At 44.9% G+C, this 25,935-nt stretch overlaps 1 protein-coding gene across 1 annotated transcript; it reads right to left on the bottom strand.

The window, feature by feature from the left end:
* On the bottom strand, positions 1-25,935 carry LOC107532383 (caspase-12-like). Its single transcript, XM_016206713.2, is given in 12 exon segments — positions 1-153; positions 711-830; positions 1,229-1,338; positions 4,227-4,373; positions 5,010-5,244; positions 5,991-6,164; positions 6,569-6,663; positions 10,150-10,219; positions 15,327-15,424; positions 15,588-15,647; positions 17,114-17,363; positions 25,789-25,935. Coding segments are annotated over 11 exon segments (1,485 nt in total). The 3' UTR covers positions 1-153; positions 711-731.

Genomic DNA, 25,935 nt, shown 5'->3' with positions numbered 1-25,935 from the left:
GAATTTTATTAACTTAACAATAGTAAGACAGTGATTTTTGGCCTGGTATTTGCAAAGGGTGGTCAGTTGGAAATCCGGTACAAAAATATTCATAATCAAAAAATGACCTTTTAAAGTAGCAGATTCATAAAGACCATAAAGCCTCCATTTGCCCTGGAAGAAGTAGAAAGAGAACACTGCTATTAGTAACTAGAAGTAAGATATAAATAGAACTAATCTTTACTGTGAGATATATCTTCACAAAAGGGCTATGTATCTATCGTGCCCAAAGAAGATCTGTACTAGGGCCTCCCTGCCTAGTGTAGATTCATCAGTAAGCATTTGACACCGTGGTACTAGCAGGCCTCATCTCAAACAGAGTAGGGATGTGACTCAGCAAATCAGACTGGGGAAGGAAGCCAAACTCCAACTGTACATAATGTGTCCAATTATTTTGTTTTGTGCATGCATCAGAACTAAATATGGTCTACTCACCAAGTAGGTTTTTAAGAGAAATAAGGACTGAAGAATTTTCTCTCTGGACTTAATCATTTCTTATGCCACCATTATACTATGCTCAGATGCAAATAAAACCAGGGCTTCCCCAAGGGATATTAAAAAGGGCAGATAAGGTGAGCCTTTGCACTCTATCACTGTTCTCCATTCCATCTACACTTTATGTATAGATACTGAGCAGGAAGCACCCAAATCTACTTCTTGGATACATTTACCTGAGATGCTTCATATGAGTTTTAATTCCCAGGGAAGAGGTAGAAATATCGTGTCAAGGATACTCTTTCAGTAGTGGGCATCTGGAGCTCTTCAAGCGATGTGTCGAATGAACGTTGAATCTAAAGTAGCAAAGAACGCCTTTAGAGATTTTCCAAAAGGAAATCTGAACTTCTCATTTAGGGGGTCAGAAAATGTATATTATGTATTAAGCTGTTGCAGGTTGGTATAAATAGAATAAATTTTTAGCTTTTCTTTGGATATAGTACATATACAAGGACACTAGTCCCCTCAAAAGCATTCCCTGAGTGAGCAAGGCTATCAGAATCAGAAAAACTCAGACTGGTATGAGTACTATGAAGTACTTTGTAGTACTTCAAAAAACTTCAAGTTTAAATAAACTTGGAGTACGGGAAGGAGCATCAAGAGGACTTAAGGCTTCAGGATTCCTGTAAACATTTTTCAAATGGTTCTCGGAAGTTTTCTGGGGCATGGAATAAAAGGAAAAGAAGATCCCTACCTTTCGAAAAATCTCCTCCAGATGATGACACCAAGAATATTCTTTGAAATGGTAGATAATTTGGTCAATGAAGAGAGAGCCACTTTTGTCCTTTCTCCAAGAAATATTATCTGCAAATAAAAAAGTATAAAAATATTGGGGGATACAGCCTTTGTTTAAGTGTGGAAGACTCCTAGAGCCATAGCTGTTGGACAAAGTTTAATTTTGAAGCTTTGGAGGAGAGAGGGAGGCCAAAGTTGGATAGAGCTGAAACCACAGGTTTTCATAGCAGCCCAAAGAAAACCATCATGGACCCTCAATCATAAATCCCCTTGAGTTCCTCAGTAGAGGGCCAAAGTTTGGCCCTTAGGATTGCAAGTAGTAGGAGAGAGCATAAGTCCTCTCAGCACTTAACACATAATAATAAAAGAATCCAGCTCTTGACATTCTTTGATTCTGGCGTTTCCCTTCATCCATACTGTTTTCTAGTATACTTTTTTTTACACTTATAGATTTGTCATGTGAATATCTTTTGAGTTACTACTTCTCTTTACCATTCAATGTGGTCAAATCTACTGTCATAAAAAGTAAATATTCTAATGGTCAGTTTATCTGCAGCTACCTTCCTATTTCTTCTTCCTTTTAAAAGTTTGAGCTCTCAAATATGTCTCTACTCACCATCTTTATTTTCTCCCAGCCTGTTCACTCCTGTCTAGCTTCTCTTTCCCACACTATATTTACCAAATGACTTTCTGCAAGGTCACCCATGTCCGCCAAGTCATTAAATCGAATGGTAACTCATTGGGCCTCACCTTTACCTGATCTCTCATTCACATCAGAAACTATTGGTAACTCCAACACATTCTTTCCTGGTAACTCTGACAACACCTACTCCTAGTTTTCTTTGTAATTCTCTGACCATAACTTCTGAGTCTAATTTGATGACTAAAACTTCTATCTCTGATCTTGAACTCTAGAATTTTTCAAGCCTTAGATACAGGATCCCATATCACTCTGTTCTCTGTTTCTAGATCATTTTATCTATTTTTAGAACATTAAATGTCATCCTTAAGCAAGCATCTTCCAAAATTCCAACACAGATCTCTCCTCTGAAAAATGCATCTATGTAACTCTTTACTCTTAATTTCATCTCGAAATATGCCAAAGGCATCTCAGACTTTCTTTCAGGATTCCCATTTTCATGAATGTACCACAGTCATCTACTTGCAAACCTGAGTCACCTCTAGCATCCCTCTTCTTTACCTGCTAAATCCACTGACCACCAGGTCATATTAATTTCCATCTACTAATTACTTCTTGGAGCCAACAATTTACCTTATTCCAAAACTGTCATTATCACCTGTGGCTTGTAATACTGCAATAGCATTTTAACCTGTCTCCCTAGATTCAGCTCACACCAGACTGTAATCCATTCCCCACAGAACCCCCAAAGTGATCATTTAAAAACAACAATATTATCATTTCCTTGCTTAAATTTCACCAAAATTTTCTATTACTATTGGTATAAAGTAATAGTAATAAAGTATATTAGTATAAAAGGCCAAATTCTTTCCTGACATATGAGGCCTCAAATTGCATGGCTCCTGCATACCTCCCCAACTTTCCTCTCCCTCTTGGTAACTCTCCCCTCCCTCCATGCACCAGCTTCAATGGCCTGTTTTCCAAGTCATTTCTTTCTCAAGTCTCTGTGTACACAGCTTTCTCTCTCTGGTATGCTCCTCTCTTACCCTTGACGTGGTTAACTTCTTCATCTTTCAAATGTGAGCACAGATTTTTCTTTAAAGCACTGATCATAGTTGGCAATCATTTATTTCTGTAATGTTATGTGTAGATTTCCCCTCCCTAAATAATTTCTGCCTCTCTGATCTGACCATACACTCTGTAAGGTCCAGTAACCATGTCTGCTGAAATTTGTATCATATGTCCTGCACCCAACCCAGCCCTAGCCCATAGTTATGTGTATAAAAAAAATGAATGCAAGAATTTTACATATTAGACTTTATTTTCTCAACTAAATTAAACAATCTCTTAGAGTATGTGTCAAACTATATTTAACTTTTTAACTACCTTTGAAAGCAAAAGGTGTAGAGTTCTTCTTTTAAATATATATTCTCCAATATATAAAATAAAATAAAGTAGAACTATTCCAGATGAACAGTTGGCCTGCATGGCCTTTTTTTGTATTTCCCCAAGCGAAACTGAGGATCCTCTAGTTCCTTGTTACTCACTTTTGGTCACAGACCAACAGCACTGGCATCACCATGAAGATTTTCTGAAAAGCAGATCTTCTGAATCAGAAATCTGCATTTTAATGAGATTCCCAAGTAATTTCTATGCACGTTAAAGTTTGCAATTAACACACTGGAGCACTTAAAACTGTAACTTGTGTAAACTGGGGTCTAAAAATTGCCCTTGTTATCTAAATGGTTGCTAAAACAATGCTGTGAATGACTGTTATATCAAGAATATCTTTTGTTCTACCTTCTACTCTCCTACTATGACTTTCTTACCAAAGAAAGATTTTCAGTCATTGGCTGAATTATCCTGAAGGTAGGCACCTGAATGTTATCAGATTTCCTAAGACCAGATTCAAATAACAGGCCAAGAGGTTCTAGGATATGTGGAACAATTATTACAGTTTTCCTGGCTGGCTCATTTAATTGCTAGTCAATGATCAGGTGGACCAAACCAAGAGAAGATGATACATTTCTGTGCCATAGGCATATTTTTTAAAAATGGAAAAAAACCTCTTATATATAGACTATTGTAAGTATTTTAAGTCTGGATCCTCACTGAACTCCTATTTAGCTTGAAAGTTTCCCCCCAAATCAAGACTATAACTTTCTAGTTTTGAAAATTTTAGAATTTTAAATGTCACTTCTATCTAAAATATCATCAGAGAGGAAATGTTCTTATATTAGTGATAAATATGATCATAGCCTAGCCTGTAATCTAGGCACTAACAGATTGAGAAACTGTTCTCTCTAAAGTCACTTACGTGGAGTTGAAGACTTGAATGCAATGAAGTCCTTCTCCACGTGGGTCTTTGTAACAGCATCACTCCAGCCGTAGTACTGAAAATTCCGGTCATATCTACATGCACAGGCTTCTCCCATTTCTGGCACCCAAACACTCCCAGCACCTCCTGAGAGAGACATCCGTGTCATATGGAAGCTATAGTCAAACACATACACAGACACCAACACAAAATCTTTCTCCACCATTCTACCTTTACTTCAGTACATTTTAATATAGCATTTATTAAAAATGAAAGTATCTTACTACTAGGAAAACTACCTCACTGACCGTGAACCATACAAAGCCCATGTAAGTTTAGAATCAACTTGTTGACCATCTAGTTGCAAATGACTGGGCATTCCTAATTCTTCTAGGCTACTTATCATTTCTTTAGGAATAGTACAGACTTAACACAATTTCTGGACTGGGCCTAAGAGTAGTACTGAAATGTTTTTTCTGCCCGGCGGCTGGGAGTGGCTCAGCGGTTGAGCGTCGACCTAGGATCCAGGCGATCGGGGTTCAATTCCCAGTCAGGGCACATGCCCGGGTTGCCGGCTCAATCAATGACTCTCTCATCATTGATGTTTCCATCTCTCTCCCTCTCCTTTCCTCTCTCTGAAATTAATAAAGATATATTTAAAAAAATAAAAAATAAAAAAAAATAAAATGTTTTTTCTCACCCATCTCTAGGAAAATGAAGGCTACATCAGGCTAATAGGAAAAAGTGTAAGGCCACCCCCTGGGCTCCCCAACTCAGACTCACTGCCTCTGCAGGCCTGCATGATGATGACCTTGGGTTTGTCTCTTAGACTCTGGCAGTTACGGTTGTTGAAAATTTGGAAGATGGTATCATCTGGAAGTATATCTGGCTCTCCTTCCCTGTGCTTTGTCCCACAGATTCCTTCCAGGATGCCGTGTGACATAAATACCAAGATTGTACTGTCCGAGGATTGGTGCTCTTGGCGGGCAGCAAACTCCCATAGCTCTGCTTCCATTTCCTGAAAGAGACTCCAGAATTGCTATGAAGAAACTCTCCACATATAATTGGTACTCAGATTGCAGACAGAGTTAACAAAAAGGTTCAGGCACCAAGGAATCAGGTGATTTGGACTTTAGGAAGATGCCAGGAGATGAAATACTAGTCCCCATAGGAAGGCTTAGCTTTCATCTGCTTTATATGTTGGAGCTCCTATAAGTTTTCATTCGGAGAGAAAGAGGGAGAGCTTTCTATTGACAAAAATTATAAGCACTTAAATTTCTTCATCATGGAACAGTAGAAAGTTAGTTTTAAATGGTTTGTTGAAAGTCACCCAGGGTATCTTACGCGAAGCCAGAATCATAATTTTGTGCGCGTGTGTGTGTAAACATTTTTGTTATTTTTACTACATACCTGGTTTTACATTTAGACACATGATTTTGAAGTTATAAAAATCTCATGAGCTCATTCTGAAGGTATCAGGCAATTTTAGGGCCCAGGTCATTCATCTCACCCACACTATCAAGTAATAGATGCCTCTCAGATTGAGACCTTTAGAAAGAGCCAACATTTTTAGTGAGATACTACTACATAGAGGTGCTCTAAACCTTTGAGATGAGACTGTGCACTGGAGAGGCAGAAATCCGGGGGATCCTATTCTGGAGCAAATATAATTCGTATAACATTTATTTTGTTCATGTAGGTGCTAAGGAAGAAATTCAGTGTTCAGGATGGTAGGAAGCTTGTCCTACTCTCCTGAGTCATTACCGAGGCTGTAAGATTCACTTTTACAACCACTGTGTATCCAAGGCTTTCTAGCAGGTCTTGCATCCCCAGAAGGTCAACTTCAGAACCATGCCGGTTAGAAAGGTAATCAAATTCTTTGTTGTGGATGATGAGGGCCAGGCGTGTTCGGCCCTCTTTCTCCATCACTGGATATATCTGCAATAAACAGATACAGAGTGAGTGGCCCCAGGCCTCCTCCCTTTTGCCTCCAAAGTCCATGCAGAACAGACCGTTAGAATTATAGAGTGGATGGCCGGAGAGCTTAGGGATGGAACTATGTCCTCATGAGGAAAGAGACAGGCCCACAGACAGAAAACATGGAGAAGGACCTTGGCATTGATTAGGCAGTGTATAGGAGTTTAGAGTGTGTTCCAGGATGGGATGGAAGAAACAGGAAATCTAATGTAAGGATAACTTAATAAATAAAATGATCAGGTAACATCCTACGCCTTTTGGCTCGATCTTAAGGCATTTATAACAAGAATGAAAATCCCCAGTGTGTCCCCAGTATCTTGCTTGAGTGGACAAATCGTGTTTCTCTCTATTCCCAGGCAAAATACCTCATCTGCCTTTGTGGTCCTTAGTCTATGGAAATGATCAGAAGGACAAAGCTTCAACTCATGAATGTGTTTGGAAGTCTGGGTTTCTTGAGGAGCTAAAAGAGAAACAAAACAAAACCAAACAAACAAAACCAAACAAAAACCTCAGTAAGCAATAGCATCCACTGTTTTGCAATCACACAGTTCTTTTGCGTGGGCTCTCATTTTTTGGATACTGCCATTCCACCAAAAAGCTTAATATCATGAACATATTTTATATTTAAAATTACTAAAACAAAAACTTGAATATTCCCCCTTTTTCTTTCTGTCTCTTAGTGACCCCACCTTATATTTCTGTTTTTGTTAGTGGTCACGGCATTAACTAATCTTTCAACCCAACACATTAAATTCATGTAAACACAGTATCTAAGATTTAGAAAGAAGCCTAATGTTTGGTTAGCCTAGTGAAGTCATTATTCAGATATTTGAATGGCACTTAGAATGCCCCTACTTTATTATTACCTCTCTCTAAAATATCTTCACTAACAGGGAACTTAAAACATTCTAACCCATTTCGGAATACTAAAGTATGAGCCACCAAAAACAAACAAACAAACAAACAAAGGTCTAATTCCTTTCCCTGTGAAAGCCCATGAATTTTTCTATGACTTTAATATCTCTCCCCATTATTTTATATAATTGCCCCATATAAACAATCATTGTATTTTATCTTAATTGTAAGCTTAATTAGGACAGGGAAGGTGTCTTTAATCTTTGTATTTCCAGTATCTAGCAAGATAATCTGGCACACATTAATGATGTCTGGTAATGTTTATAACTGCTTGTTAATGAATACAGTAGTTACCTTCAACTTGGAAACAGCTACCAAAATATCTCCTGGTTCCTTGTTTCTCCTTAGAACAGCAAGCCTCTGCTCCTTCTAATATTTTCTGCATTAAAATTATTTCATCTTTTAACCAACAAATCTATCAGTTTTTCCTACATCTCTACTCGCCTACTCTATTTTTCCTCTTACTACAAAGAAAGACAAGTTCTTCTTCCTGTGAGATGTGATAGCTCTACTTATGCTCTGAGTTCCAGTCCCTCTCACCCACGGGACTGGACTCAGGCATGTATTCAGCTGTGTCTTCCACATCAACAGTTTCTCTCACCCTTCCAACTGAATTGTCCCCATTGGCACATCAGCATGCCTTCATATCAAGTTATCCGTTAAAGACACCTCCCCTTGACCCCGTTGCCCCTCCAGCTATTACTGTCCCATTTCTCTGCTCCACTTCTCAGCTCAGTTCCTTAAAGTCTTCATCTACGTTCATTATTTTTTATTTTTTCAACTCATTTTTTCTCCTGGATGCAATATAAATTATCCTCACCACTTACGTGAAGTACTTGTTACCAAGTTTACCAATGACCATATTTTGCTATCCTATCATTTAACATGGTTGAACACACCTTGTTTTTTGAAAATTATTTTCTAGGCCCCTGGGATGTTGCGTTTTCCAGCATTCTTTCTAAATCTGTCCCTAGTGGTGGCTCTTCCTCTTCTGCCGCATATCCAAATGTTGGATTATTCTATGTTGGAACCTCTGCTATTCTCTATCAATATTTCTATCCAGGTGGCCTCTTTCAGTCCCATCATCTAAAATTCTATCTACATGGTGATGAATCCCAAAATTTATTCCCAGCCCTGAGTCCTCTGTGAAATCCTGCTGTTTATTCAATATCTTTGAATGTAGCACATGTTTCAAACTAAACATACACTAAGACTCCAGATATTTGTCCATTCCTACAAATCTGTTTCTCCTGTGTTTGCTCTGAATCCCAAGTTTTCTCTATCTCAGTAATTGGCACTTAGTTGCCAAGCCAAAAAACCTAGAATCACCCTTGATTCTTTCATTTATTAGTCCACACCCAATTAATCCATAGTTTCTGTTGACTCTACCTCCAAAATAGATCCCAAATTTAATTCCCTGCCATCATCTCTGTTACTGCAGCTCTAACCTAAAAGCTTTTATCCCTTAACCTAAACATGCAAACAACTTTCAACTAGAGTTTCTGAGCCTATGCTTGTTTATCCCTCCTCTGCCTAAAAACCTCTTAAAGGTTTTCTATTGTAAACAAAATCCTTTTCCACACTCTAAAAAGCCAAAAATGGCATGGCAGCAACAGTCTGACTCTTTAGCCACTCCTCCTGCCACAGTCTTCCCCTAATTTCCTACTCTCCAGCCAGACTGGCCTTTCCTATGACAAGCTAATTCCAGACTCAGAGCCCTTGTCTTGTTTTGCCTTTCCCTGGAATGCTTTTGCTTTAGAGTTTGGCACAACTATTGTTCAGGTATGTACTGAAATATAACTCAAAAGGGTTCTCATAACTATGCACTCTGGCTTATGTACCTCCCACCCCCTCAACATCTCTTTCTAGGGACTAATCCTCTTTTCTCTTGTATGTTCCCTGAAACTGCACTATTTAGTTCTTGCATGTCTATTATATATCTGTCCTCACTACACTGCAAATTCCATGTAAGCAGGATCTTTATATGGCTGATTGCTATAAACCCAGTAATAAGAATAGCATACAGTAGGTTTTCAATGAATATATGCCTATATATAATATAAGAATAGATATAACAGTGAATAAAGATGGCAACGTTTTTATTCCTTTGTCCAGAACTTCTGAGGATCTGGTGCTCAGAAGACAACACTGTCACTGCTCCTTTTTAACACTATCATTATTTGATGGGGCCCAATATTTCATCAGGTTCTTTGGTGACCACATAGTATGTGTGATTCATACTGTGGGTTTTTAACATACCTTTCTTAACCACATCCTTATTTTGTTTTGTGAAGTTGGTAGTTGCTTATATCTTAGATTTTTCTTTTTCAATCTTTATTCATTTCAGAGAGAGGAAGGGAGAGGGACTGAGAGAGAAACATCAATGATGAGAGAGTCATTGATCAGCTGCCTCTTGCACGCCCCCAACTGGAGATCGAGCCCACAACCCGGGCATGTGCCCTAACCGGGAATCGAACCCCGATCGCCTGGATCCTAGGTCGATGCTCAACCGCTGAGCCACGCCCAGCAGGGCTATCTTAGATGTTTTATGAGTCCCTTTAAAGATGTTACTAACCCCACTTAAAAATATGAACCTCAGAAAAGTTGAGAAATATATTCCAGAGAACATGGTTAGTCGGTGGCAGTTGGACTTCACATACAGATTTTTTTAGTTTTACTCCATTTCTCTTTCCACTACACCACCGGGCCTTTCTTATATGTCCTAGCTCAAATAGTGTCATTATGTGCCCATATTACGTGTCAGAGTAGAACTGTTTGATGTCTAGGAAAATCTAGCCTGCTTCTCAGTTTCATCTTCACTTCATTTCCAGATTCTTAGATTGAAAGAGCAGGGATGCATGTGTTAATCTTACTTTTGAGGCACTTGTTTAGGGACGAAGGGAGAAATATGCGATTTCCCAAGCCTAAATTCAGTGGTCTTTTCACTGTAATATAGGGCCCCTGTATAGCTGCCTTACCCCAAGTGATATATGAGGGCTCCCAGGAGCCACTGGACTTTGATGGCAGTTACCTGCTGGAGGGAGAGCCAACGCCTGGGCGGATTTGGCGGATTTGGCGGGTTTGGCGGGTTTGGCGGGTTTGGCGGGTTTGGCGGACTTGGCGGGTTTGGCGGACTTGGCGGACTTGGCGGACTTGGCGGACTTGGCGGGTTTAGCGGGTTTGGCGGACTTGGCGGTTTTGGCGGATTTGGCGGGTTTGGCGGGTTTGGCGGACTTGGCGGACTTGGCGGACTTGGCGGGTTTGGCGGGTTTGGCGGGTTTGGCGGGTTTGGCGGACTTGGCGGACTTGGCGGGTTTGGCGGACTTGGCGGACTTGGCGGGTTTAGCGGGTTTGGCGGCCTTGGCGGACTTGGCGGACTTGGCGGACTTGGCGGACTTGGCGGGTGTGGCGGGTTTGGCGGGTTTGGCGGGTTTGGCGGGTTTGGCGGACTTGGCGGACTTGGCGGGTTTGGCGGGTTTGGCGGGTTTGGCGGACTTGGCGGACTTGGCGGGTTTGGCGGACTTGGCGGACTTGGCGGGTTTAGCGGGTTTGGCGGCCTTGGCGGACTTGGCGGACTTGGCGGACTTGGCGGACTTGGCGGGTGTGGCGGGTGTGGCGGGTTTGGCGGGTTTGGCGGATTTGGCGGGTTTGGCGGACTTGGCGGACTTGGCGGACTTGGCGGGTTTGGCGGGTTTGGCGGGTTTGGCGGGTTTGGCGGGTTTGGCGGACTTGGCGGGTTTGGCGGGTTTGGCGGGTTTGGCGGACTTGGCGGGTTTGGCGGACTTGGCGGACTTGGCGGGTTTAGCGGGTTTGGCGGCCTTGGCGGACTTGGCGGACTTGGCGGACTTGGCGGACTTGGCGGGTGTGGCGGGTTTGGCGGGTTTGGCGGACTTGGCGGACTTGGCGGGTTTGGCGGGTTTGGCGGACTTGGCGGGTTTGGCGGGTTTGGCGGGTTTGGCGGGTTTGGCGGGTTTGGCGGACTTGGCGGACTTGGCGGACTTGGCGGGTTTGGCGGGTTTGGCGGGTTTGGCGGACTTGGCGGACTTGGCGGACTTGGCGGACTTGGCGGGTTTGGCGGGTTTGGCGGGTTTGGCGGGTTTGGCGGACTTGGCGGGTTTGGCGGGTTTGGCGGACTTGGCGGACTTGGCGGACTTGGCGGGTTTGGCGGGTTTGGCGGGTTTGGCGGACTTGGCGGACTTGGCGGACTTGGCGGACTTGGCGGACTTGGCGGACTTGGCGGACTTGGCGGGTGTGGCGGGTTTGGCGGGTTTGGCGGACTTGGCGGACTTGGCGGGTTTGGCGGGTTTGGCGGACTTGGCGGACTTGGCGGACTTGGCGGATTTGGCGGACTTGGCGGGTTTGGCGGGTTTGGCGGGTTTGGCGGGTTTGGCGGACTTGGCGGACTTGGCGGGTTTGGCGGACTTGGCGGACTTGGCGGACTTGGCGGGTTTAGCGGGTTTGGCGGACTTGGCGGGTTTGGCGGACTTGGCGGACTTGGCGGACTTGGCGGGTTTGGCGGGTTTGGCGGGTTTGGCGGATTTGGCGGAATTGGCGGGTTTGGCGGGTTTGGCGGACTTGGCGGACTTGGCGGGTTTGGCGGGTTTGGCGGGTTTGGCGGGTTTGGCGGACTTGGCGGACTTGGCGGACTTGGCGGACTTGGCGGGTTTGGCGGACTTGGCGGGTTTGGCGGGTTTGGCGGGTTTGGCGGACTTGGCGGGTTTGGCGGGTTTGGCGGGTTTGGCGGACTTGGCGGACTTGGCGGGTTTAGCGGGTTTGGCGGCCTTGGGGGCCTTGGCGGACTTGGCGGACTTGGTGGACTTGGCGGGTTTGGCGGGTTTGGCGGGTTTGGCGGGTTTGGCGGGTTTGGCGGGTTTGGCGGGTTTGGCGGACTTGGCGGACTTGGCGGGTTTGGCGGGTTTGGCGGGTTTGGCGGGTTTGGCGGACTTGGCGGACTTGGCGGACTTGGCGGACTTGGCGGGTTTGGCGGACTTGGCGGACTTGGCGGGTTTGGCGGGTTTGGCGGGTTTGGCGGGTTTGGCGGACTTGGCGGACTTGGCGGGTTTGGCGGGTTTGGCGGGTTTGGCGGGTTTGGCGGGTTTGGCGGACTTGGCGGGTTTGGCGGGCTTGGCGGACTTGGCGGACTTGGCGGACTTGGCGGACTTGGCGGGTTTGGCGGACTTGGCGGACTTGGCGGACTTGGCGGGTTTGGCGGACTTGGCGGACTTGGCGGATTTGGCGGACTTGGCGGGTTTGGCGGGTTTGGCGGGTTTGGCGGGTTTGGCGGGTTTGGCGGACTTGGCGGACTTGGCGGTTTTGGCGGGTTTGGCGGGTTTGGCGGACTTGGCGGACTTGGCGGACTTGGCGGACTTGGCGGCCTTGGCGGATTTGGCGGACTTGGCGGGTTTGGCGGGTTTGGCGGGTTTGGCGGGTTTGGCGGGTTTGGCGGACTTGGCGGACTTGGCGGACTTGGCGGGTGTGGCGGGTGTGGCGGGTTTGGCGGGTTTGGCGGACTTGGCGGACTTGGCGGACTTGGCGGGTTTGGCGGGTTTGGCGGGTTTGGCGGGTTTGGCGGTCTTGGCGGACTTGGCGGGTTTGGCGGACTTGGCGGGTTTGGCGGGTTTGGCAGACTTGGCGGACTTGGCGGGTTTAGCGGGTTTGGCGGACTTGGCGGACTTGGCGGACTTGGCGGGTTTGGCGGGTTTGGCGGACTTGGCGGACTTGGCGGGTTTGGCGGGTTTGGCGGGTTTGGCGGGTTTGGCGGGTTTGGCGGTTTTGGCGGATTTGGCGGATTTGGCGGGTTTGGCGGACTTGGCGGACTTGGCGGACTTGGCGGACTTGGCGGGTTTGGCGGGTTTGGCGGGTTTGGCGGACTTGGCGGGTTTGGCGGACTTGGCGGGTTTGGCGGGTTTGGCGGACTTGGCGGACTTGGCGGACTTGGCGGGTTTGGCGGGTTTGGCGGGTTTGGCGGACTTGGCGGTTTTGGCGGATTTGGCGGTTTTGGCGGACTTGGCGGACTTGGCGGGTTTGGCGGGTTTGGCGGGTTTGGCGGGTTTGGCGGTTTTGGCGGATTTGGCGGATTTGGCGGGTTTGGCGGACTTGGCGGACTTGGCGGACTTGGCGGACTTGGCGGGTTTGGCGGGTTTGGCGGGTTTGGTGGACTTGGCGGGTTTGGCGGACTTGGCGGGTTTAGCGGGTTTGGCGGACTTGGCGGACTTGGCGGACTTGGCGGGTTTGGCGGGTTTGGCGGGTTTGGCGGACTTGGCGGGTTTGGCGGACTTGGCGGTTTTGGCGGATTTGGCGGATTTGGCGGGTTTGGCGGACTTGGCGGACTTGGCGGACTTGGCGGGTTTGGCGGGTTTGGCGGGTTTGGCGGACTTGGCGGACTTGGCGGACTTGGCGGGTTTGGCGGGTTTGGCGGGTTTGGCGGGTTTGGCGGGTTTGGCGGACTTGGCGGGTTTGGCGGACTTGGCGGACTTGGCGGGTTTGGCGGGTTTGGCGGGTTTGGCGGACTTGGCGGACTTGGCGGGTTTAGCGGGTTTGGCGGCCTTGGCGGACTTGGCGGACTTGGCGGACTTGGCGGACTTGGCGGGTGTGGCGGGTTTGGCGGGTTTGGCGGGTTTGGCGGACTTGGCGGACTTGGCGGGTTTAGCGGGTTTGGCGGACTTGGCGGACTTGGCGGCCTTGGCGGCCTTGGCGGCCTTGGCGGCCTTGGCGGCCTTGGCGGACTTGGCGGCCTTGGCGGCCTTGGCGGACTTGGCGGGTTTGGCGGGTTTGGCGGGTTTGGCGGACTTGGCGGACTTGGCGGACTTGGCGGGTTTGGCGGGTTTGGCGGGTTTGGCGGACTTGGCGGACTTGGCGGGTTTGGCGGGTTTGGCGGACTTGGCGGACTTGGCGGACTTGGCGGATTTGGCGGACTTGGCGGGTTTGGCGGGTTTGGCGGGTTTGGCGGGTTTGGCGGGTTTGGCGGACTTGGCGGGTTTGGCGGACTTGGCGGACTTGGCGGACTTGGCGGACTTGGCGGGTTTAGCGGGTTTGGCGGACTTGGCGGTTTTGGCGGGTTTGGCGGGTTTGGCGGCCTTGGCGGACTTGGCGGACTTGGCGGGTTTGGCGGGTTTGGCGGGTTTGGCGGATTTGGCGGATTTGGCGGGTTTGGCGGGTTTGGCGGACTTGGCGGACTTGGCGGGTTTGGCGGGTTTGGCGGGTTTGGCGGGTTTGGCGGACTTGGCGGACTTGGCGGACTTGGCGGACTTGGCGGGTTTGGCGGACTTGGCGGGTTTGGCGGGTTTGGCGGGTTTGGCGGACTTGGCGGGTTTGGCGGGTTTGGCGGGTTTGGCGGACTTGGCGGACTTGGCGGGTTTAGCGGGTTTGGCGGCCTTGGCGGCCTTGGCGGCCTTGGCGGACTTGGTGGACTTGGCGGGTTTGGCGGGTTTGGCGGGTTTGGCGGGTTTGGCGGGTTTGGCGGACTTGGCGGACTTGGCGGACTTGGCGGGTTTGGCGGCCTTGGCGGACTTGGCGGACTTGGCGGACTTGGCGGGTTTGGCGGGTGTGGCGGGTTTGGCGGGTTTGGCGGGTTTGGCGGGTTTGGCGGGTTTGGCGGACTTGGCGGACTTGGCGGACTTGGCGGGTTTGGCGGGTTTGGCGGGTTTGGCGGACTTGGCGGGTTTGGCGGGTTTGGCGGACTTGGCGGACTTGGCGGACTTGGCGGACTTGGCGGACTTGGCGGACTTGGCGGCCTTGGCGGATTTGGCGGACTTGGCGGGTTTAGCGGGTTTGGCGGACTTGGCGGACTTGGCGGACTTGGCGGACTTGGCGGATTTGGCGGACTTGGCGGACTTGGCGGATTTGGCGGACTTGGCGGACTTGGCGGCCTTGGCGGCCTTGGCGGCCTTGGCGGACTTGGCGGATTTGGCGGACTTGGCGGACTTGGCGGACTTGGCGGACTTGGCGGACTTGGGCGGACTTGGCGGACTTGGCGGACTTGGCGGACTTGGCGGACTTGGCGGGTTTGGCGGACTTGGCGGACTTGGCGGGTTTGGCGGGTTTGGCGGACTTGGCGGACTTGGCGGACTTGGCGGACTTGGCGGGTTTGGCGGCCTTGGCGGACTTGGCGGACTTGGCGGGTTTGGCGGACTTGGCGGACTTGGCGGGTTTGGCGGACTTGGCGGGTTTGGCGGACTTGGCGGGTTTGGCGGGTTTGGCGGGTTTGGCGGACTTGGCGGACTTGGCGGATTTGGCGGATTTGGCGGATTGGGCATTTTCCTCATCTTCATTTTCTTCACTTTCGCTTTCACTTTCACTTTCAGATTCTGAGGCGGAATGAACAAATAGTTAAGCATCAGTGCTCTACTCTGAAGGTTATTTCCAAAGATGACAGTTGACTGAGAACACAGGTTTTCTAAGTCTTTACCAGAATATATTCTGACAACATCAGAAGCTTTCACCTGTGATGTGAGATTTGGAGGCAGTTACCTGTCGAGGAGGAAGATTCACTGCTGTCAGATTCATCATCCTCATTTTCTGGGTGATGTTCTGAAAGAAAAGAACATTTATTAGCAGAAGTAAGTTTCTGGAACCTACACACTTCAGGCTCTTTCCCTTGCACTGACAAGGAGATGACTGTGTTCTGCATGGGGCTACCGTAGGAAGCCTGGAGACCTGGCTCACTCTCTAAGCTCTGGCTTTATTTTAGAGGCAGCGCCATCCTGCCAAGCAGAGGGGGAGGCCAAGTTTCTATGAAATGAGGAAGAGCTCGCTATCTTCTTGTTTATATAACACAGGGAAGAGTTAAATTCTTTAATCAAGGCTTTTCTGCAAAAGCGTTTTTCATTCTCTGGAGGAAGAATACATCTCTATAAAAATTCTTCTTTCAGCAACAGCAAAACAATCGCCAAGGGATGTTCTGAGGATTTAGAACATACCCATGAATGTTTTACTCTAGAGTAGGGGTCAGCAAACTATGGCCTGCAGGCCCAACTCATCCCAACACCTGTTTTTGTAAATAAAGTTTTATTGGGACACATCCACACTCATTCTATACTTCTTATATCTTGCTGATTTCATGCTATAACAGTAGATTTGAGTGGTTCTCTGGCAGAGATCACATGGTTCAAAAAGTTTAAAATACTATCTGTCCTTCCAAAGAAAAAATGTGGCCAACCCATGCTCCAGAGCAGGGATGGGGAACACCCAGCCCACAAAATCCTTTGGTCTGGCCCCGCCAAGGCAACTGCAGATGGGGCTCAAGATTCAATAAATCTAGGAGCTTTCTTCATAGCTAATTTTTAAGTGATAATTTTGTATGGCCTGAGGATGCTGTTATAAATATCCAAATGGCGCTTGGCAGAAAAAAGTTTCCCCAGCCCTGCTCTAGAGAGAAAGATACATTTTTCTTTTACCCTCAAATTCCCTACGTCCTCCTTAAACAATGACAAACATAGGTTCCTAGAGATTTGTCTTTTCGGACAAGCCATCACTAAGCAGAAGATGGTGGGTTTTCCCTACTAAATATTCTATATCTGGGAATGACTCTAACATCCATGGTGTACCGCCAGAGTTGCACAGATTAGCTAAAAACTCTCATTAAATTTAATTCGACTCCAGCACCACTGATTCATTTAACAAATATTTACTCAGCACCTATCAGGTGCCATTTCTGTGAGTCTGGGATACATTCTTGAACAGAGCAGACAGAGATACATGCCTCATGGAGCTTACATTTTAGCAGGGAGATATATAATGAACAAATAAATGTTATGGAATGATCGAAGATGACAATTGCTAAAAAAAAAAAAGTATCCGTGCAAAGTGATTGGGGGTGTTGGAATAGGAAAGGAGTAGACCAGGGCATTTTAAAGTACAAAATAAGAAAGTCAGACAAAGGGAGTGCTAGAGATGTGGATAGTTCATTCTCCACATGTGAACAGAAATAAGAACACAAAAACGGCATAAAGAGAGTAGATAAACAAGTTACTGGCCCTTTGGTCGGAAATACTCACTTAAACTCGGCAGTTTCTTGGGGTTGAAGAGATATTCCACAAGTATTTCACCTGCCATTTGCATTTTCTCAGTGAGGGCCTCAAGGAGGCTTTCGGTCCTGTTCACAGCCAGGTCAAATCTTGCTCCTAATCTTAGTAACTCGTCCTTATTTCCAACATTCTTTCCCACCAAATCATCAAAGATGCCATCAATCATGTTCTTGGTAATCACCTTCACCTAGTAAATGGGATCTTTTTTCTGTCTCTTGTCTGTAAGAATGATTGTATTTTAGATGTAAACAGGACCTTCCGTAGGTTCTAGGCCAAAGAATCTGACAAGCTTGATAAATGAGAGCTGCCTGCATGGGCCGATTTGCAAAAATTCTGATTTGTTAGGCCCTGGCCGGGTAGGTCAGCTGGTTAGAGCGTCATTCCCATAAGCCAAGGTTGCTGGTTCCATCCCCAGTCAGAGCACATACAGGAATCAACCAATGAATGCATAGATAAGTGGAACAACAAATCTCTCTTTTTCTCTCTCTTTAAAAAATATCTGATTTGATAGATCAGAATGGATCTATCAAGTTTTCATTGCAATTTATTTCATTTCTGTGAATTTTCATTCCTAACCATTCCTGAGGTGATGCCACAGACCACACTTAAAATAACACCTATCTTGTTCAAGCGCGTTCCTTTATATAGATGGGGAAACTGAGGTTCAGAGGCATGAAGCAACTTCACTAAGGAGGTCGATGACAGCCGACTCGGGTCAGTTTTTGTATCACCCACCATCTTTTCACTTCCTGTACATTTATCACCCACCATCTTTTCACTTCCTGTACATTTATCAGTGCTTAGCTTACAAACGCCTGGTATTCAGTAGGTATGGTAGGGAAACATGAACATATTGCACCTGTAGAAGAATGCATTTTGTTTCCATGGGCAGAGCAGAAGGCCGCTCTGTCTGCAGAGGCTGAGAGCCCGAACCACAGCTGGTTCGCTCGCGGCTGCAATAGAAAGGTCAGGCAGGGAGAAGCACGCAGCAGATAAAGTTACTCCTCCTCGGCAGGGCCTTGCCCAAGCCAGAGAATGCTCATAAAATGGGTGAGAATCCCACGTCAGTGTGAGCCCAAAGAAAAGCCTAAAAGCACAGGGAAGGTTCAAGAATACAGGTCCAGATTTTGTACGTTTTCCCCTTGTTTCCCAGAAGCTGTAACACATGAACCGAAGCACTTTGTGTGTTAGCTGTGTCACTTGTGTGACCCGAGCTCCCATCGCCCACATCCCAGGGTAAAATAGTTTTGTCTGGTGAGTGCCCCTCTCGTGGCTCTGCTCCTCTCCCCAACCTCAACCTCTTGAGCTATAAGTCCCCCAAAACACAGCCATAAATAGTCGAAAAACTGGAGCCACTCACCAGCCATCGCTGCTCTGGCTCCCCGGGCAGGAAAAGTCTTAAAGTGAAAGCAATCTCCTTTCCTGTTTCAGCTAACACATGGGTTTTTATTGCCTAAATGGAAAACTGCTGCTTCTCTTTCCAGGAGAGAATTTGATTTGACTCCTACGATTCGTAACTTCTTTCCTTTGGAAAACAGAGCAAAACCTGTCTTTTTTGTTTGATATAACAAAGTCACCAGAATGTGATACACACACACGCACATGTTTCTGTTTTGTTTTCTAGTCTATTTTTAACACAGTTAATAAATCAAATTGACCCTTACTTGTCCTTGTGCCACCCCTTAGCCACCAAATAGGAGGGAGGGCCCATGTGGCTGATGTCTGCTCAGCCCTGAAAGTGAAGTGTTAATGTGGAAGGCTTGAGGGGAGCAAGAAACTGGCTGGTAACTGCCCAACTTGATGGGAGTATCACTGTTTTAAAAATCCAATGTATAATCTCTTTTCTTCTCTTTGTTTTCTTTTTTTTTAAGAAACCAAAAATCAACTTTATTTTGTACATTGAAAAAGGTAAGTTCCATTTTAGTGAAATGTGCACAGGATTATTTTTCAGTTTAAATAATAGTAATAAGTAAAGATAACTTTAGAATTGTTATACTGTATTCAAATTAAGTGGTATCTGCAAAATAAGAACAATGGAGACTTGAAGCATTGGTGAGAAAAGTCCAGCACTCAATCTGAAAATAAAAGGTTAGATGTGTGGTTTAAGAAATTCAGTTAAGAGGAGGAAACAAGAGGGCCATGTAGGTCACAGCTGCGCCTGCCGCATCCCGGAACCACATCAAAATTACAACTAAAACACAGAGCCACTGTCACTCAGAGCCTCCTGAAATCTGGCTGAACAGAAGCCCCACAACCAGGGAATTGAAGAGGCACTGCGACTGGTAGGAGGGGTGGGGAAGCAGGCAGATTGGGGCTGGATCATGGAGACTCGGCCTCGGGCCCATACCTGGTGCAGCGGGTAAACCCAGGAGGGAATTTCGGCAGCAGAGGTTTCTCAGAGGAGTGAGGGGTCCCAGCCCCACATCACACCCCCAGCCCAGGGCTCCAGGGCCGGGAAGAGACGTCCCCACAACTCCGGACTGTGAAACCAGCCTGGAATGTCCCTGAGGGTCATGGAAGCTGCGGGAGCCCCAGCAGCTCCTCTAAAGGGCCCGGCACGGACTCACTTGGACGCTCCCTCTGAGCCCAGCGCCGGGCAGCAGCCGGAAAGGACCCGGGACACTCGGGGAGGAACTAACCTGCCTGAGATCCGGGCGAGAGGCGGAGGGCGGCTTCCTCCCGGGCAGAAGGGCTGGCGGAGGCCATGGCTCCTTTGGCGAGTCCTCCCCACACACAGCCGGCAGGCAGGCGCCATGTTTGAGTCGCCAGCACCTGACTCCCGCCCCGTGATTCCCGGAGGCCCCGCCCCTCCCCACCTGCAGCTCATCCAGGCCATTTCCAGGGGCTTTTCTATGCTAGTGGCCTCTCGAGGCTCATGCTTAGGACTTTCCTAAAATCTCTCAAACAAGCAGCAGTGGGCCCCATATGACTTGATAAGCAGCCCCAGGCCTGGCACTAGTGGCAGCCTGCATTGGCTCATAGCTTGGCCTCTCCTGGACACCTCCAAGCCCAGCACAAGTAGCAGCCAACTACGGTTTGCTGTGTAGCTCATGCTGGGTGGCCCTGGGCAAGGCCCCAGAGACAGTGCACCTGGTGGTCAGACTCGACCACAGTGGATTACAACCCTACCACATCCATGAGTATCACACTTAAGGGGCGCACTTGGTGAACACCAAAGCTTCACTAAAGTAAATCCTGCTCCATAGGGGTTTCTCTAGCACAGCAGCTCTTTGGCTGTAGTTGCAGCTGCTCCTCACAGCTGATTGGCCTGGGAGTCAATTCCTCCTAATGACACCAACAGCAACCAAGGCTCAACTAAAACAGAGCAGTGCACATAGCCCACACAGGGGAGCACCTAGAAGGCCCAGCTCAGGTGACTGGGGAGGCAGAGCCACTGGACCCTACAGGACACCTACTACACAAAGCCACTCTACAAATTCCAGGAGACAGAGCAGCTCTACCTAATACATAGAAACAAACACCACAAAGCAGCCAAAATGCAGAGGCAAAGAAACATGTCACAAAAGAAAGAACAGAAGAAATCTCTAGAAGAGAAACTAAATGAAATAGATCCAAGCAAGCTAACAGATACAGAGTTCAGAATTTTGTTTATAAGGATGCTCAACCATATTAGTAAGAGTTTTACAAAAATAACTGAGAAAATCAATGACATAATAAAGTCCCAGTTTGAAATGAAGGCTACATGAACTGAAATGAAGAATAGTTTACAGGTAATCAACAGTAGAGTAGAGGACACTGAGAATCAAATCAGCAATTTGGAGCACGAGGCAATAAAAAACACCCAACCAGACGAGCAAAAAGAAAAAAGAACCGAGAAATCCTCTGGGACAACTTCAAGAGGCCCAACATTCGTATTATTTGGGTACCAGAAGGAGAGGAAAGAGAGCAAGAAATTGAAAACCTATTTGAAAAAATAATTACAGAAAACTTCCCCTACCTGGGAAAAGAAATAGACTTACAAGCCCAGGAAGCACAAAGGGTCCCAAACAAGAGGAACCCAAAGAGGCCCACAGCAAGACACATCATAATTAAAATGCGAAAGGTTAAAGACAAAAAGAGAATCTTAAAAGCAGCAGGAGAAAAGCAATTAGTTACCTACAAGGGAGCACCCATATAACTGTCAGCTGATTTCTCAACAGAAACTTTGCAGGCCAGAAGAGAGTGGCAAGAAATATTCAAAGTGATGGAAAACGTGGAACTACAACCAAGATCGCTCTACCCAGCAAAGCTATCATTTAGAATTGAAGGTCAGATAAAGAGCTTCTCAGACAAGGAAAAGCTAAGAGTTCATCACCACCAGACCAGCACTACAGAAAATGTTGAAGGGTCTTCTTTAAGAAGAAGGTAATGAACAAAAGAATCTGACAAACTAAATAGATCCAGAGACACTGGTGCATGCAATAGAGGACCATGATATTTCAGAGGGAAGAAAGAAGGGGGGTGGAGGATGGGAAGATATTAACCAAAGAAGTTATTCGCATATAAGCATAACCCAGTCAATAATGGGGTGAAGGCCTGGGGAGCGGGTGGGAGCAAGGTGGAGGGAATCGATTGGGGGCGGGGGGAATGGGACACCTGTAATACTTTCAACAATAAAGATAAATTAAAAAAAAAAATCAGTTAAGATTTATTAAACAATTACATATAAACATACCTAGAATAGTGCCTAATTTATAGTATTTGATGAAACAAGATAGTCCATTTTCCCCTACTCAATGAAACTTTTCCTGATCTCTTTAGCTGTCAGTTCTGGGTATTGTTTATTCATGTATTCATGTGTCTATTTTTTATTTGTTGAATGCACAAAGGACTCTTCTACTTAATTTTACAAAAATAGTCGCTTGCCATTAAAATTAAACCATATAAAAATTTATAAAATGGAGTAAGATCATCCAGCTTCCTTAATTTCACACTACAAAGTTATCACAATTATATGTTTACTTTGCATATTTGTGAATTTTGTCCTATCCTCTTAAAAAGTACTTTATACAATACTGATTTTAGATGGCCCCAATGATTGGTCTTCTTGAATCTATGCTCTTTGCCCTGACTATGGACTGGCATTATGACTTGGTTTTGGCCAACATGGTGCAGTAGAGGGACACTGTGCAATCTGAGCCTAGGTCTTTGGAGGCATTATGAACCCCTCCGTCTTGGACACCTGGGCCTCCATGCAAATAAGCCTGGGCAGATAGCTAAAGGGTAAGAGACATTACAGGGAAGAGAGCCCAGTTGTCTCAGTCAAAGTTATCCTGGACCAGCTTCAAGCCAGATGATTTTCAAATATATGAGAGATCCCAGCAATGTCAGTAGAGATGCCTACCCTACATGCAGGTGATCTCAGGCACATGGGTAATTCCAGAAATAAAAACAACCACCCATTCGACTGGTTGACTTGTGAACAATAAAAAAGCTCATTGCTTTAAGTTACTAAGTCTTTGACTAGTTTATTACTTAGCAATAGATAACTGAAAAATATATATTTACCTATAACTTTTTTCCATATTATCAATACTTTGGTTTTTTTTTTAATTTGACAATAGATGACATATATTTATAAAAAGTCAACCCTTTAAGAACTATATCAATATTGGATGATTGTACAGTATTAAAAGTGTTGCTAGCTTATCATTTTTAAATGTTTGGTGAAATTAGTAGATATATAAGGCAGCTTATCCAATAGCCCTGAATCATATATAATGAAAACTTCATTCTCCATACAAGTCTTTCCATTTTCAATAACACATTCTATATATCATTTATCTAAAATTTTTTTGTTTTGTTTTTCTGGTGGTGATCTTCAGAACTCTCAATAACCTACCTGTTTTATCCCTATATTTTCTGACATTAAATTCAAACAATGCCTACCAACTCACTATTACCTGGTCTCATATACTTGAGCTTTACTCCTGCAGTTTTATCTAAGGCTAAACCATCAATTTTTTCTTCTATTCACTCAATCTCACTTAGTCAAGGACATTGTTCAACAATAGTCTCATTGCTCTCCTACATCATTATTTTTCCCACTAATCCTGTCATTATGATAACCCTAAAAAACACTATAATCCCCCCTTATTAAAACACCTTGTTGACTGGTCACGAGTATGCTCGTGTTTCTGTGTCCCAACGTTGCTGACCGGTTACGAGATAACTTGTTTCCGCACTTACATTAATTTAAGTAATTTTAAGGTCTGAAAGCAATGTAGAGTTTTAAAAGAGGAAAAGTAGCCAGCCACATGGTTGAGTTCCGGCTTAAAATAACAGGTCAGCAAGATGTTAAAAATAACGCTCTTGATCCCATTTCCACACAACTCCTCAAAAGCATTCTTTACCCTTACTTTCCCCAAATGCTTTTGCATTCTTTCTTGAACTCTTTTGTCTCTACCCCTCTATCAAAACAACTCTCGTTAATGTAACTGGTGACTTCAATGTTGCCAAAATTAAATGTTAAGTGCTGTTATTTTTTTGACTTATTAGAATTATTTCACAGTGGTGTTTGCATGTCTTCCTGAAAACCTTCATTCATTTGCTTTCCAAATCACATCTTTATCTTGATTGTCCTGTTACTTCATTGGCTGCTATTCACATCTTTGGTTTTTGCTTTTTCCCCCCTCACCTGTTTAGCAGCGTCTCCAGTATCTTAGTTTTCAATACTGTTTATATACGTGAAGACACTCAAAACTTTAGCCTCCAGCTTATGCCTGTTCCCTGAATGCCATTCTCATATAACCAATGTCAACTGGGTGTATCTTTTGAATGTCTGGTAGACATCTAATTTTGATGCTTCAATCCCTCCAAACTCACCACCTTTGAGAGTGTGTCCTATTTTATTCTTTGAGGTATTAAAGCCAATTTCGCACTTCCTGTTATTCAGAGTAGAACACAGTTCTCTATTCTTTCTCAGAACTTCCTTCAGTTTTGCTGGCTATCCTTTCAAATAGTGAAGGCTGCTCACTACCCTCTCTTCTATCATCCAGATCTGGACTACCATCATATTTGAATTTTTGCAATAGCCTGTGCTCCTCTGCTTTGACCTTGGCCCTATCACTGTCATTGTCATCTTAACCCTATAGCCAGAGTGATCCTCATAAAATGTAACTCTGATAATTCAATTAATTATTCTCATAATTTCTCAGTAGATTCCTACCTTAGATGGGTATGATATTTATCGGGATGATCCCTTGGTAATTTAAATAATGTCTAATCACTGGAGTGTACACCTGAAGCTAATATAATATTGTATACCAACTGTAATTAAAAATTTTTAAATGATTTTAAAAAAATAAAAGATTTCAATTAATGAAATTTTGTTTTCCAAATATTTTTTACTTTTGGTTTTATTTTTTGGAAGTCTAGTGCAAAATTTAATGGAATTATTTTTGACTTTTTAAACATAATACTGTAATATTTCTGCACAAGGATATTTATAGTGTGTCCCCAAAAATGTATACACACACTTTGAATAATTATAAAGGCAGTGTTTATTAAAATATATTTCATTTTCAAATTTGAGCTATCAGCTGTTAAAATGTGCATACATTTTTATGGGACACCCTCTATATTCTCATATTGTTTTTTCTCTATTCCTATTTTACTGTTAAGCTTTTATTAGGCCCATGCTGTTAAATTAAGAAATTGCTTTTCTTCCTCTTTTTCTAAGGTTTCATTTTAAATCACTAATGAATTATGAATATTATTAAATGCCTTTCTAAATATCTTTAAAATATCACACTTTTTTCTTTAATCTCTTGAAAAATGCTACCATAAATATTTCTGTTATTAAACTATAACTATATTCCCAGAGTTAATAGTAGCTGGCTAAAAATATTATTATTATAAAATATGTGGCTGGATTTGATTTGCTGACACCTTATTTAGAGTGTTTATGTCAATGTTCCTGAGAAATCAACCTACGTTTTTCTAACTTTACCTCAAAGCCATTAGTTTTGCATCAGTTTTTTACTAACCCTACAAAAGAATTTAAAGAGGTTACTTCTCTTTTTATTATCTGGAAGTATTTATATAGTTGAGCTCAGCACTTTCTTAGGGGTTTTGAAAGACATGTCTTTACAAACAGTTGTGTCTGTTAACTTTTTGCAGGTAGATATAACAAAAAATTAATGTATTTAATATTTTTTGATACATTTGGCTTTTTATTTCTTCATGGATTTTGTTGATTTGCTTTTTCTAGAATTTCATCTATATTACATATGACCGTATCATGACTTTTCTGCATTTATGTTCACTTGTGTTTATGGTTTTTTGATATCCCATAATGTCTTTGTGTTAATTCAAATTTTTAATAATCTTACTGAATGTCTTCTATTAGTATTTTTAAAAGACTAGCTTTTACTTTTTCTGACCTGTTCAATTTTTTTTGTCTCGATATCTCATTGATATTTTTAAATATTTATTATTTGCATTTTTCTCTTTTATTATTGGTTTGCTATTTTTCCGACTTCTCAAGTGAATTAACTGAGAGTAGAAAGAAAGATCCATGGGAATAATTTGCTAAAATAATAATTTGCTGAGAAAAAAGATTATCCGAGCCTATGATGTTGGTTAAGTACTAAATTAGCAAACTCTGAACCACACTACGCCGTGGGTTTGATGAGTGTACAGACGAGATGACCACTGTACAGCTCCTGTCTTCTCCTGTTGCCGAGGGCAAGTCCACGCTGGTTCTCTCCTCTCGGTAAACGCAGGTCCGATGAATCATGAGCTAGAAAATCCAGCTCGCTCCCTCCAGGTCGTTTCCATTCACCCACCAT

This window comes from Miniopterus natalensis, chromosome 11 (assembly GCF_054644295.1).
Source record: "Miniopterus natalensis isolate mMinNat1 chromosome 11, mMinNat1.hap1, whole genome shotgun sequence".
NCBI lineage: Eukaryota > Metazoa > Chordata > Mammalia > Chiroptera > Miniopteridae > Miniopterus > Miniopterus natalensis.
This window is presented reverse-complemented; position numbering and strand designations above follow the sequence as displayed.